Below are 15671 nucleotides of genomic sequence, written 5' to 3'. Positions count from 1 at the left end.
TCTAACCTTTTTAAAAGTAACTAGCTAGATCTACTAGCTAAGACTATAGCTAGCCTTGACAGTCTGACAGGGTAAAATAAGCTTCCCATCCTAAAGCTACAAAGAAGCTTTCCTGACCAATGTTTCGAGGTTGCAAAAGTGGCAGAGGGGAGGGCATTGCAGTAGAGAAGCCATATGGTTTGCAAAATAAAAGAATACCGATCTGCACCTCCTGAATTAAAAAAAACCAAAAAACAAAAAACAACTACTTTTAAACAGAACAGTAGAATTAACTACCTTTAAGAACTGACTTACACTGGGGGTAAAAAAGAACCTATACATTTTGAAGGAGGGGAACAAACAAAACAAAAAAACTCACCAAAGCACTATCTCTGACATAGAGACTCCTTTCTTTTTGACCTGCAGTGCAAAAAAACCTGCAAGTGTTTTGGGACAGAGTAAAATATGTACTTTTTTACAGAGTCTTTCCTAAGAATTCATTGCTTAAAAACATGCAATTTCTCCTCTTCCTAGAGAGAGGAAAAAAAAAACAAAAAACAAAACCAAACAACAACAACAAAACAGAAAAAACCACCCAAAAACTTGCTCAGAGTAGCTGAACTATGCTTAGAAATCCTCATAACACAGGAACTGAAGGCTTCAGAGTTTTCTTAACCTTATGGTTTTTCAGTCTGGCCCTATGTTTATCATTCCTTTTAATTCTAAAGAATCACCTGCCACAGGAAACACCTCTAATTATTATATTAAGATAGCTTCTTAAGTACACGTTTCTTGGACTCAAAAGGGAGGAACATTCCTCCTGAAATCTACACGTATGCTTTTTGATATCGAAGGTATTTGGACTCTTTTGATTCAACAGTGCTGAGAGGCACTGATTCCTGGGATGCCTTTCTGGCAAAGGGAGGAGAAATATGTACTGCTACAGTGGGACAAGTGCTTCTAAATGATTACTGAATCAAAACCAAATTAGTCCTCTTTTATAATTCAAATGAGTCCTCTTTTATAATTCTCAACGTTTATTATTAAAATAAAGTTGGTTTAAAAATCCACCAAAAAGGACAATTTACTGTGATGCTATCCTATGGTATTATTGTTATATAACTCGTCTCTTACTCCACTATCATGTCCCTTAAAACTCTATCATCACAGTAATATATAGCCTTTAAAAAATATTTGCTTTCACGTTCATTCTCATGTTCCTTTCTCTACCTTGTTCCTACCATCACAGGCAGAATCTGCTTCTTTCGTAACAGATTGAGCTGATAGACAATGCTGGAAAACATAGGATTAAATTAAATCCTGGCAGAATGCAAAACTCATTACAGGAAATCAGATCTGTTTTAAGAACAAAAACGTCAGAAAGTTCAGGCATTATATAAGCTGCAGTAAGGAATAAAAACCTTTTCCTGCATTTTTTCTACCTTCCCCAAAACGGCCCTACAACATCAAATCAGACTTGCACAGAACTAAAGCACCTCAGATAATAAATTGTAACTATTTAGCTTAGGTAATAGAATGGTAGAAACTTTAATCCATAGTTAGCCACATTAAAAAAAATAGCCTGGTGATCATGATTTACCAATCTTGAAATCTGAATGAAAGCAGATGTCTAAAGTCTCATTAAGAAGCACATATTCAACCTCTAAAGAAAAGGACACAGAAAAATGTACCTAACACACCTTTGATTTTTAAGGGAAGCTGCTTGTTGCTATAGATACTTCTATGTAGAAACAGGAGATAAAGTAGGAAAGAAAACATACTATTTTAAAAATCATACTGGACTAAATGATACCAGATTTCCAAGGCAATGTGGTAAACATAAAATACCTTAGTTTCTATATGAAAGACAAAATTCCTTTCAGTCTACTTCCATATTCTTACCACCATTCTTTTTAATCATGGTCCACAAACCACGTGCTTTTTTATAAATAAGTTTTAAGACTGGATTTAAGAAACAACCAACCATTTTAATACATGCTAAACTTGTACTTTACCAACTAAGCTCCAAGGAGTCTTTGGAGGACAGCAACATACTCATCATATTAAGTGCACTATTAAATAGTATGGTGACAGCATGGCCATGGAGATGTTTTTTCTCCAGACTACTTATTACTATTACTTATTACTATTTTTAATAGGTATAGGTATTTTTCAGCTTGTCTCCAAATAGTCCTACAGTACTCTCCTGGGAGACTTTTGCCTGTGAGAAATCTCTTAAATTTTGAAATAAGGCAACTCCAGGAAACATGAAGAATACTGATGGTACACTGCATTCAAAACACAAGAAAGAAATTCTCCGTATTACAGAGGCTGGTTAGTCTAACAAATTCTCAAGGAAACAGCAGAAGTTGATAGAAGTTTTCACCCCAGAATCCACTAAGAAGTATCTGCATCTTCTGATAAAACACATCTGTTAGAAAAGCATTTTAATAGCTTAGCTTTAGATCAATTGAAGTAGGAAAGAACAGAAATCTTTTAAATAATAACTACCGAACATTTAGGGTAAGTCTGCTGTGATGCCCTTCCACCACACAACAGTGTGCTTAAGTCCCCCATAAGGGCCAGGACCTTCACATGTGAGGCTTCCATCACTTGTGTGAAGAAAGCTTCAACTACTCACCTACTACTTCTAGGCTGTGTGTCTGTAACAGAAACCCACTAAAACATTGGTCTGCCTGCAGACCCTAAACTCTAAGCTATCTTCCCATCCATCCCAAGCCAGAGCTTCATGCATCCTCCTGCTAACTTACAATTTAACAACAAACATAACTTGACCATCCTGTTACAGAATTCTAGCATTTTCCAAAAGTGCACATACACATCTGCTGCAGCAGTGTAGCCCACTTCTCAGAGCTACCCCACCATGTCTCTGTGACCCCAATCACACTTCCATTCCTCATGCTGCATAGCCGAGTGCACAGAGGCTTCAGAGGCCCTCAAAAGAGGAATGAGGGCTCTCCCCATCATATGCTCCTGTAGGCATTCTCTCACTTACACAAATACATTTGAGGTGGTCCCCCTGTGTCCCAGCTGTTGACAATGAGGTATCTACTGTCCACAGCATCCTAACCCTTTTGCTTGACAGCCTGATCCACCACTTCATAAAGTGCTTCTTGGCCATCATCTCCCTCCTATGTCACTCTTAAGAGTGCCCACTCTCCTGGACAAATTTGCACTACCTTTTACTCTAACTGCTTTGAAGTCTTACTCTTACCAAAAGCAAGATTAATGCAAGCCAGAAGCATGATCAAAATAAGTACTAAAAAACTGCACTAGGATTCATACCAGAACATAAAGCTGTATAAAATATTTTATTCATTGTCAGAACACATCAAACCTGGTACATGCTTTTATCTTCTGCCCTCCAGACTTAAACAGATACTCATCTCCTTTGAAAGAAATATTCAAATGCTTTCAATAAAATGCAACAGTAATAGAGATGCTTTATACTCATCTAATCAAATCTCTAATTGATGAACCTGACAAAAATCTTAGCATTTAAAAGGTAGGCTTAACCTGTGAAAAGGGTAAAGCAAAAAAGTTAAGGTAATTAGAAATCTTCACTGAAAATCAATTTTTTTAAAAAAGATAACTTTGCACTGGAACACACAGTTTCACAAAAAAGAGAAGCTTTAATCCCCTTATCTCAGCCTCTGAGGGAGGAAAGCTCAAGTGAATTATCACTTTTTTCATTGTCAATTACAGCAGAGGCCTCTGCACAGAGGCAAGTCTACCAATGAAGTTTGAAGGCAGATAGACATTTGCCACTAGATGGCTCCTCTGTACGACACAAGGCACCCTGCTCAGCAATGTGCTCCTCTTCAAGTTCCTGAAACAAGCAAGGGACCCCCACAGCCAGCAGCCCAACACACAGCTGCTTGACCCTCCAAAGATGCCCAGCCTGATTTTCCAGTATTAATTACTTTAGGAATCCTTGTGATAATCTTTCACAGAAATTCTGGCATACCTGCTTTTGGCAAATTAACATGATCTTTTGTGAACATGAAAAATTACATACTTAGGTTCCTGATTTTCTCCTCACAAGCTACCTATTGAACTCATCTGGGAACTGGAACAATTTCTAGTAATGTAAACAACAATGTTTCACCCCTACTGCCTCCCGAGATGACACTATATGCTGGAGGAAAAGGTATTGTCCTTTGGGACACTTTGTCCCATTTTGTTGTTTTATTAAGTATAACACACAAAACTAGCAGATTTATTTCTACCAACACCTACAGCCTCCACCTCAGTCATCTCTTTTCCAGAAGGAACAAGTCCAACCTCTCCTGCTAATGGGAATGTTGTTATCCTTCCAGAGCACTTTGTGCCCTTTGATCTGTATTTCAAGGCATACAAATGTACTATGTTGCTATAAATAAGAAATAGTTGAGCTATGATTCATAGTTCAAGTAGCTACACAAAGATTTCCAGAAAGCAATCTTGCTCCCACCTGGACAGGTCTCACAGTGAACCAAATAAATGTTTGTTTACTGCTCTTCCTCTACTGAAAAACAGATCTCAGATAACATTTTAAATAAACAGACCCATATTTGCATCTTCAGCTGATCTGGTTCTCCCTGTGAGAAGAATAATACTGGAGAACTTCTTTCTCTAGACCACAAGGGCTATTTTCCATGCTGGTTTGGCACAGATGAATGACTCCTTTCCTCTTCCTAAAGGCTTTTTCTTTTTGTATAATACAATGGATAAAGAAGGTTGAAAGCTTGGATGTTTGGAAGCAGGGGTGGATGAGAAATAATATTAAGAGATTGACTCTTCACTGTTTAACAAGCAGGTGACAACAGCTGAGCAAGACTGGAAGAATGAAACAGATTAATTAACCTGCTCCCAAGAGAAAAGCAAAAGTTCAAGTAAATTCTTATTTCCTAGAATGCGTCTTCTGACATATCAGTTACACCAAAAAAAAAAAAAAAAACCCACAACAAAACAACAACAAAAAACAAAAACACCACCAAAAACCAAACAAAAACAAACAAACAAATACAAACAAAAAAACCCCAACAACCCACAACCTGGAACAACTTCAGACATGGTGTCTTCCAACTAAATGAGGTTTTAAAAAGTACACTGGAACTGGGTACCATTCTCTGCTGCTGTGTAAAGCATTCTGTAACCCACCAGTAAAACAAGTTCACCCTGTGCTGCCTCTGAGCGAAGGTACCTTTGAACAGGTCTGTCCCCAACAACCTGCATTTGCATTGCCAGAGTAAGCAGAGACTCAATTACTTCTCTTTCCATCCGCAGTGCAGCTAATCCCACCTCCTCTGCGTATCTAACTGACAGATTAGGAAAAAGCACAGGTGGGACTGGACTCTCAACCTGAAAACCCAATTTTCCTTACCTAAATCAAAACATTTTTCACCCTTCTAGAGAAACAGTAAGGTGTCAGCAAAGAGTGGAGTGTGGATGTGAAAATACCAAAATAATGCAGAGAAATGTAAATTAAGTGGGACTGAGTGTAGCACCAATTAATAAAAAATATATTAACTTGTGAATTAAGAAAGAGAGCAGACACAGGCAACATGAGCAGGAGAAAGCTATGAAAATGGAGGGGAACTAACAGGTCTAGCACCGAAGTAAGTGATTTTTTTAATCCCTCCTACAACAAGTGTGAGAACTTTATTTATACATCTTATCTGACAACACTGAAGCAGGTTTCAGGGATCTCTTACAACATGACAGAACCAAAACTGACTAAATTACAGGGAATCACATAGAAAAGAAGAGGGGTAATGGGTGCAAGTTACTCCTGGAGAGACCCTGACTGGACAACAGAAGAAAATTTTTCACTATTGAACAGCTGGACTTTGGAATGATGCCCCCAGGGAAGTGATGGGTTCCCCAACACTGGAGACTTAAGACTCCAAGGTCTGGAGTCTTTTTTACAAGAGTGCTGAATCCACTGTATCTGTTCCTACCTAGAAAGGTCAGACCAGATGATTCTTGAAGTCCCTTCCAATCTAGCATTCTATGATTGTATTAATTACTGAATAATGTATCATGAACTTAATAGGAATAAACTTTTTATCTTCTGTTTTTGTATCAGCTGTATACTACTTTTGAGAATGGTTTTTACCACTGTTAACAAACACTACAGGTTTATATACTTATGTGTTGCTTTCATTAGAATAAGTTGCAACAAAATTCAAAGTTGCTGGCTTTCATGCTGGCTGATCTTAGACACACTGTACAGCACTTTTTAAAAAATGCATATCCATAAATATATCCATGATACTTAAATCCATAAGAGTAGTGCTTTATTCAGATACCTGGGTCTTCATGCAGATAAAATTAGCAGTCTGAATATTTCAGTTAGCCTAGTGGCTTCTAAAGTAAGTGAAGCTAAAAGATATTTTCTTTGTTTTGCTCCCAATGCCATGAAATTCAGAGAGCTGGATGGCCAATGAAGTGATCCTACATTTCAAACTCCTAGGTAGCTATTGAAGTGTTATACAGCTGAAGAGAAATGTTCAACATATTTGATCTGCGAAAGAATAAAAACAAGACATACCTTGTCTATTCCCATTCTCTTCATCCTAAGGAAAAAGAAAGAGTGCACATTAAAAACTTAGAAAATTCAATAATTGCATAGGAATCTATAAGCTATGAAGATTTCAAGTGAACACGTGAGATTAAGTCTGCATTCTGGTACCTTATACTTTTTCCCAAATATTCAACTTCAGAGAATTAAGTCTTTCACTATGAGAAATTAGTTTAATACTTAAAAGAAAAACAAAACAAACCACAAACACACCTAAACACCCAACCAACTAACCACAGTTCCATGAAACATCCCCACAAGAACAACATGAATGGCATTATCTGAAAACAAATGTACCAAAACCCCAGAAACACTGCCATGTAACCTAATACTACACTCTGTTGCTGCAAGCATGTTTCCACCCTGAAAGCCAAGAAAGGCAAGAGAGTTTACACTTTAATTATCTAAGGATTCAAAGCTAAATAATATGCAAGAGATACAAAATATTTTCTAAGTAAGCTCTGAATATGCTTCCTGAAATTTGTAACATCAAGTTTGTTTTGTCTTCAGTACTATTGCTTAGAGAAAAATAGCTACTCCAGAAACTGTTCAGTAAGAACAAAGGTTCTCCTTGTATTTAATAACAGTTGTATTCACACAACTGTAACTAACAGATATCACTGACAGTGCTTAAAAAAACCCTAACAAACAAAACAGAAACAGAAGGAAAAAAACCAAACCAACAACAAAAACCACCACACACAATTGCGTAGCACTGAGAATGGTATGCTTAAAATATAAAATTATTACTTATTTGATCCTTGCTTGACAGTTTTATAACACAAATGAAAGGCTTTTGAAAGATCATAGCTAATATCTGCCATGAAATTCTACTACTTGAAAAGCATGATTCCTTACAAAGGGAAATACCTGCTTTCTTTCACAACTGTTTCTTTATCAAGTAATAAACTTGCATTCTAAGAACAAATTTTCATGTTACTTTGTATTGTGTGGGAAGTATTTCTAACAATTCATCTCAGCTAATTAAAATAACTTCCTCCTGAAGGGAAGAACGAGCAAGGTAACACAAATAATTTTCAACTATTTGCTAAAACTTTTAAATGGATTAATTCCAAATTTCTAGGTCTTTTGCATTTGAATATGAAAAAGACAGAGATTTATCTTAAGTATTTTCAGAGTAATTTTACGTTGATCTGAGCACACCATTCAAGAGTAGAAGACTTGAAGAAAGAATGTACGACTGGGATATGAACATTATGTTATGAAGTCTCTCCTATGTGCAATGTATTTCTCATGAGATATACAGAATTTCTGCTGAAGTCCTGTAAGATACTGCAGAAATGCACCTTTAAGGAAGAAAAAACAAGAAACACACACACAAAAATTACAGAAGTGAAATGAAAAGTCAACAATATCGAATTGCCATAATTTATGAACTGCTGCTGTGGGTTTGTCAGTTTGTCACTGGGCAAGATACAGTCAAAGAACAGTCATAGTTGGAAAAGACTTCTAAGGCCACCAGGTCCAACCACCAACCTAGGAAAAAAAAACCCAAACATCATATCCCCTGGTGCATGTCCTGAAGTGCCACATTTGTGTGGATTTTAAATGGACTCCACCATCTCCCTGGGCAGCCTATTCCAGTGCCTGACTATTCACTAAGTAAAGAAATTCTTCCTCCTACCTAGTCTAAACCTCCACAACTTCAGGCCATTTCTTCTAGTCCTGTCATTATTTTTGTGAGAGAAGAGGCCAACACCCAACTCACTACAACCTCCTTTCAGACAGTTGTAGAGATTGATACCATCTCCTTTCAGCCTCCTGTTCTCCAAACTAAACATTCCCAATTACCTCAGCCACTCCTCACAGGACTTGTTCTCCAGCCCCTTCACCAGCTTGGTTGCTCTTCTCTGGACCTTGCTGCAGCAGCTCCATGTCCTTGTAGTGAGGGGCCCAGAACCAAACACAGCACTTAAGGTGCAGCCTCACCACTGCCGAGTACAGGGGCACCATCACTTTCCTTCTCCTGCTGGCCACGCTATTCCTGATGCAAGCCAGGATGCTGATGGCCTTCTTGGCCACCTGTCACAGCGATGGCTCATATTCGGCACCCCCAGGTCCTTTTCTGCCTGGTAGCTTTCCAGCCATTCCTCCCCAAGCCTGTAGCATTGCAGAGCTGTTGAGACCAAACTGCAGGACCCGGCACTTGGACTTGTCCAACAATCTGTCCAACAATCCAACCTGTCCAGATCCCCCTGGAGAGCCTTCCTACCCTCAAGATAAACAGTCCCACCAAAGTTGGTGTCATCTGCTGAAGAAGCACTCAATCCCTTCATGTAGATCATTGATAAAGGTATTGTACAAGACCAGCCCCAAAACTGAGCCCTAGGGACAGCACTGGTGACCAGCTGCCAACTGGATTGAACTCTGTTCACTACAACTCTCTAGGCCTGGCCCAGTATGCAAAGCTGTGTTAAAAACATTAGTTTGTCATTATATCAAGACAATGAGTTCACGCCTTTAAAAATGGAATGGTTTATAAGGCAAATGTTTTGGAATTAGCTCTCTCCTACATTTACTTCTTGTATATTCCAAGATGTCAGTGTATGCTTCTTCCACACCAAAAGTGTTTTAGAGACATTCATGAGATGGACCAGAGAGCTAGAATTTCATGTGCTTGACAGCAATTTGGACTCTGATTCCACATAAGTAGCCCTTATTCCATTATAGGATAAACTTATATATTCTATATATATACATATATATGTATATATGTAATGCATATATATTCTGCTCTGCACTTTTTAACAGAGTGAAGGAGAAGCTTCTAAGCTATTAAATAACAAGGGTAAGGTGTGCCTCAACTCCTGTGAAATATTAATAGAATGTGTCACCAAAAACACCCCACCATCCCACCTGAAGAATGGAAGATAATTCAAGGCAGCGAACTATTAGTTAATAAATTAAAAGACAAGTGTGTTTTGGGACTCCCACTCAGTCAGAGCTTTGAGACAGATCTGTCTAGACCTCTTCCTCATAGCAAGCTCCCAAAAACAATTTTAAAAAGGTTTTTTAACTGAACATTTATTTTATTAGACTTACAACTAGAACACTGAACTTCTTAAAATAGAAATAAAGACCCTACACCTCCTCAAATGCACTTGGCTAAAGAACAGATTATTTAAGATTTTTACAAAATAACACTCACACTTTTCCACACAATGCATCCTGTGGGTAGAATTCAATGCTTCCAAGAAAATTCACCTCAGTGAATTTTCCAATGGCTTTCCAAAATTGTGGTCTTCTCTGTCCTGTAAGAACCTTTTCTCACTCCCATGGAATATCCAGGTGTGATGTCACCTTTACCACATGCTATAGTCTAGGAGCATTATGCTGGTAACTAATACTATCTTTGATAAAAAATGGCAAAGAAATCAGGTTTGCCTCACATTAGGATACAGCTGAAACAGGTGAATTTAATTCTTCAGTACCATAACTTAGGTACTCAGACTGCTATAAAAGCCACCTTATAAAGGCCTAGGAATAATAATTTTGAAGATCTTTTCTTCTGCCACCTCATAGACATTAAAAGGGAGAAGAAAAGACACTTAAGGTTAACTTGTTAACTTAAAGAATTACTGACCAGGGCTTTGTCCAAATGAACCTTATGATCTTTACATGCGACTGAAATCCTGAATAAAGGTATTACAACTACCCAACAACCTCATTTTCTTTACAGAAAACAGAGATAGGAATGAATTAACCAGATCAAAGGGGAAAAAAAAAAAAAAAAAAGGAAAAAAAAAAGGTGTGTGTGTGTGGAACAGAAGTGCAGAAGTGCAAGGCATGTTTCAAGATTTACAGGTATCAGATCAGGGTTAACTATGGGTTTCCATTTTGGGTTTCTCTCAGAAACCATCCCAAGTGAATGAACGGGAAAGGGCTGCCATTTCTTTTTTCTTCTACTTGCCCTTCCTTATGCCTGCCTCCTTCTGCGTGTGAGAAAGGCATGTACTCCTCAGTGGACACAGTCATACATCCACAAAGAAACATATCCAGTCATTTAACAAGATTCATCCTCCACATGCTGTTTACCTTTTCACCCTCCAAGTGAATAGGTATTGTTGTGGGAGGATGTTAACAAGAGTATGTAATGTGTTCTGCTCTAGCTAAGGTTTCCCCACTCTTCTTTCTGTTTTCCATATTCAAATTCAACCAAATATTACTCTTGGCTGATTCTCTATAAACTGTCCTGAAGCACAGAAATGCTAGAATCACTTGATACTGCTAGCAGTCTCACTTGCAGTTAGCTTCAATGACTCCTTGTCAAGGGGAGAAAACTGGGGCACTCAAGTGAAGGCTGCATAGCTGAAGTTAAATTGAAAAATATGTGAAGTTTCACCTGGAAAGCTTTTTCTATTTCAGAAAAAATCTTACAGACACCTAGCACAGACAAAAAAGACAACTTTAACAAAAAAGAAGAGACACATAAGAGACATGTAAGCTAATTATCTGTCTGGAAAGAACGTGAAGCTTCAATACCCATTTCCCATCCTGATAAGAATATTCTTCTGCTTAACTGGAAAAGCGAAAGCAAAAATGAGAAATGGCATAGATTATGAAAACTTGCATGACTGATGACTTTAAAATAAGCCAATGTTATTTAAACTCACTAGAAAAAACCTCTCAATATTCAAATTTCCTCACTACTACATACACTTTTTCACACATCAGGTACAACAGCAACTTTCAAGAGGTTTGGTCACATACCCCCTTTGAGGAATGCAGACCAATTAGCTACTTAACATTTAGAACTACTTGTTTTAACTTAAAATATAAAACATTTTACAGTTTTTTATTCAAGAAAGCTGTCCTTTAATGGAGGCACGTATATATTTTGCACACATTTATCTCTTGACTGACAGGGAACCGCAGATTCTTCTTAGCAAAAAGAATGTAATACATAAGATCAACCCACCTTCCTAGTGTACATAAATTTTAGGCTACTGGTTTAGAAAGTACAGTCAACACATGTTTTTCAAGGCTATTGTATTCTTATGATGGTATGACAAATTTCATCTGGGGTGGCAGGGGGACCAAACCAAAAAAACATAATAAAGAAAAAACCTTAGCCTTCCACCTTTGAAGTCTGCACTTCAAAGGGTATACTGACTCATCACACTGCCTTTGGATAAAAAAAATCTGTCTAGAGAAATATTTCTATATTCTGCACTGGTCTTACCCATGCTAACAAATATTTTAATTTGGGCGAGCTCATATCCAGTCAGTTCCATTTTCATTGGACAGGTCAGTGTATGGTCACAGATCAGTGCAATAAGCAATCCACACACCCTACACACAAGGGATCATTCATCTGTATCAGACATGTATACATACATTTACTTTCATGCAAGCTGGTCTTTTAATGATAAAAGTATAATAAAGCTATATAAAAAGAGCTTCATTATTAATTTCACTTACTTTAAAAGAAAACTGAACTGCAGATTCTGGAGGATAAACTATGAAGTGTCTTAAGGTGAAGCCAAAACCCTGAGATGTCCTCCTCAGTACAACAGTTTTGGGACCAGGCCAAGAAAATGTTTCTTCTTCCTCTGATGGTGATAAAGCTTCACTCTGCTCTTTTCCATCTTTATTTTTCGATGCCTAAAATAAAAAAAGACACATACAGAAGTAGTAATTTGGATAATTAAACAACCCCTAAAACCCCAAACAAAAACTCCTGGGCACCTGAAAATCCCAAACAACCAAAGTAATGTGAAGACCACTAGTATTTTCAAAAGAAACATGCTTATTGTAAAACAGCATCTCTTTCAGCCTTACAGATCATATATCACACATAAAACTACTATGAAATTTTATATGAAGTTAGATATTAAGAAAGTTAACATGTAGCAACATTATTCAGAAGAATAAGGAGAAATGTTTACAGCTCGCATGTTTAATTCACATTCTACCTAAATACAAGTGCGTGTCCTCTGTAGCCCTATTTCTGGATGCACATAGTTCACAAGCACATTCACAAACTCCTCTTTTCCTCACTTAAAATACAGACATGATTTTCTTGACTAGTATCTCATCACTTAAAACAAGTAAAAACAACTGAAGAACATCCAATTGGTTTGGCTTCTTTAGCAAAACACTTTTCCTTTAGTCACATCTTTGACTTGACCTTTGTTCTTTCCATCCTTAGTTACTTTATCTGAGCATTTCAGTGTGCATATTCTAAATACAGAAGTAAAAACATCTAGTTTCCTTTTAGAATCTGACTGCAATCCCTCCTCTAGCAAAGAAATAAGGCATGTTGGGTTTTTTCTTAAGGGTAATTTTATATGCTTCTGACTCAAGAAACATTATTATATTTATCCTCTCAGCCTTATATGAAATCTTCCATTTCAGTTTTCAAAGTGAACCACACACAATATTTCAAATCAAAAGCAAAAGACATACAAAGAAAGCATGCAAAACCCTATGACCCTCCTCTTAATATTCTAGTTCAACGATGCGTGAAACAAATTTAGATACCAGAGCCTATAGCCTATTCAAAGGGTATTCAAACACAAATAATAGTCTTCTTGTCCTTCTGTAGCTCTGCTGCTGTGGCTCAGAAACTGGCTGATACGTGTCAGAATTTACTGCTTGGTTTTCTTCCTGGGCTGCTCCAAAATAATCCCTTTTGATTCAGCCTGACAGCTGGGATCTCAAACTGCAGCTCGTAGGGACGAGCTGGGCACAGCCAACTCCAATCATGGTTTACAGAGAAGACAAAGCATTTCCACTCTAATCACAATGATAGCAACACACACTACTGTAAGGAAAATGTTGCAGCTGCTTGGTCAGAGTTAACCTACCAAAACATTTTGCATTCAGGTATGAAACAGGATACATCTCTATACAGATGCTACAGTTTGTTGTCAGAAACTATACCTCCAGCAACCCTGTTCCTTAAGCAAGAAAGAACACACAAATAGGAAGGGGTCTTGGTGTGAGAGCCAGGACAAGAAACGGAGACATTTCCGGCACCAGAACAAGCAGAGCCCAGAGCAGCCCAATGGGACTCTGTTCCTCTGAAAAGCCTGGAAGGATTATCAGCAGCTTTTGGGAAGAATAACAAATACCAAGCCTAGTCTGCCTTCATCTAGCATCTTCATCCACATTTTAAAGTGTTAGTGTGAAACCAAAAAGACTGCAATTAAGCAACTAACAAATGAAAAATAAGTGAGGACTGTAGAACTGCAAAGGTGAATGGATTTAAAGTTCAAGCAATGTAAAGGTTAACTTGAAGCTACGTAATCCTTTAGCCTAAGGATGGAGTTTGTTATTGAGGAGCTCCTCACCAATCTATTCAGCTTCTGAACATTACAGCATTTTCTGGTTCTGCACAAGTAAAAGGCTCTCCTCAGTCTTTCAATCTCACGATATGCACAAAAAACAGAGCCAGTAAGAACATTTTGATCCTCGTAAACTGGCAAAAGAAATAGCTGCTAATTAAAAATTACCATTGGCCTCTTAAAAATGAGTGATTTCTTCCCACTAAGTGACAGGCACCAATCCTCTGGTTTAACACTCTCCTGCTATCTTTTGTCTTTCAATTTTTTTTAGACAACACTTGATGCAAATCTTTTAACAACTGTAAGCAACTGCAGGTACGACAGAAGGTAAAAAAATTTAATAAGCAAATACATATTTTTATGGGCATGTAAACAGTAAGCTTAAAAGTAGCACTGAAAAAACAAAGTCTGCAATACAGTTTCATCTTTTATTCTGACAAAAGCCTCCATAATGAGCCTAAAGGTAATTTTAGTATGTATAACCACTGATCACAGAGGTTTACATGTAAGAATACTGTAACCTGAGTTTAAAATACAGCTATACAGAGAACTTCACCAGGTCTGAGAAATGAAAGGTGCAGCATTTGACTTGATTAAGAAGAGAACCTTATTTCCTTGTAATGTCATATAAATTTCTAGCATTGGTGGAAGTTGCTGATCTAATAGCTATTTGTAATCAACAGTACTGCCCAGTCAAATCATTGTCTCTTAAGGAGCCTGCAAGAAGTGGAAGGTTATCTCCACACCATCCTTGGACCCTCTGATAAGGTCTGTCAACAGAGCAACATAAAAAGCCAATATTATTAATAAATGTGAGACACAATTACCAACAGCAACTTTTAGTCACCACGATGAACAAGGATCGGAATTATAAAGAAAAGAGAGTCAACATCTGTTGAGTCATCCTGTGATACTTCCAACCACATCACACCCACCAGAATATCCCTTGCCAGAGAAAGCCTTCAAAAGGAACAAGAAAAGTTTCCAGAAACACAAAAAAACCAAGGATGCAAGACAGCAAGAAAGAAATCATCTTTAGCATAGGCAAGAATGTTACTGAAGCCAGAGCTGCTACATGGTTCTCCTTGCAAACCAAATTGATAGTGATAAGTTACAAATATATACATGTATCATCAGAATTTCAAGAGAACTAAAAATGAATGTTTTGTTTTCATTCCATATAAAATCTAACAAAAACAAATATTATTTTGCCATATTCCTAACTGAATATGTCTACGTAGATTCAATGCTCTAAAACAAAGTCAGAATGCATGCAATCGAGTTCAGTGACTGAAAAATCACAGGCTACTAAAAATCATTCGAGCACCATTTCCCTCAGGATTTCTTCATGCAAGGTTTCAGAACAAAGTATCTCAAAGCATCATTTCCTGTTCTAAGCAACTACAAGAACATACAACAAATGCTTATGTGCATTGTAAAATTCATACTTTGTTTTTAATGTCGTATGTAACCTTCTTTTCTGTGTAATAAAAACACCCATGAAAAATCAGATGGCATCTTACAGATGTACACAAATCACTGCGTTTAACACACAGTAGCAGAGTTATGTAAAATCAGTAAAAAGCATTGATGTTCGTAAACTATACTATATCCAATTAAAAGCGAATCTCCAATTAATAATTTCCAATTTTATTAGTTTAAAAAAAAATGTAAACATACCCAACTTGCATCCTCTCCAAAGCCCCTCTTTCAATTTAGGGCAATTTAGACAGCAATTTAGACAGACCTACACTGAGCATGCTAGAAATCCTTTTGACAGCCATAGGTAACTGCAA

General features: G+C 37.4%; 1 protein-coding gene across 3 annotated transcripts in view; it reads right to left on the bottom strand.

The window, feature by feature from the left end:
* Positions 1–15671, bottom strand: part of ARHGAP21 (Rho GTPase activating protein 21) — a 107476-nt gene that overhangs the window by 48938 nt on the left and 42867 nt on the right. For 2 of the 3 annotated variants that reach the window (XM_030445008.1, XM_030445009.1), the window contains exons 2-3: positions 12008–12190; positions 6536–6560 (exon numbers count right to left, since the gene is read on the bottom strand). The exons of the other annotated variant lie outside the window; for it this stretch is intronic. In XM_030445008.1, the coding sequence (XP_030300868.1) occupies positions 6536–6560; positions 12008–12190 (208 nt within the window). The remainder of the gene's footprint in view (positions 1–6535; positions 6561–12007; positions 12191–15671) is intronic. 3 annotated transcript variants of the gene reach the window in all.

The sequence above is a fragment of the Calypte anna genome, chromosome 2, assembly GCF_003957555.1.
Source record: "Calypte anna isolate BGI_N300 chromosome 2, bCalAnn1_v1.p, whole genome shotgun sequence".
Lineage (NCBI taxonomy): Eukaryota > Metazoa > Chordata > Aves > Apodiformes > Trochilidae > Calypte > Calypte anna.
Note: the sequence above shows the minus strand (reverse complement) of the source record. Positions and strands in the feature narration are given on the sequence as shown.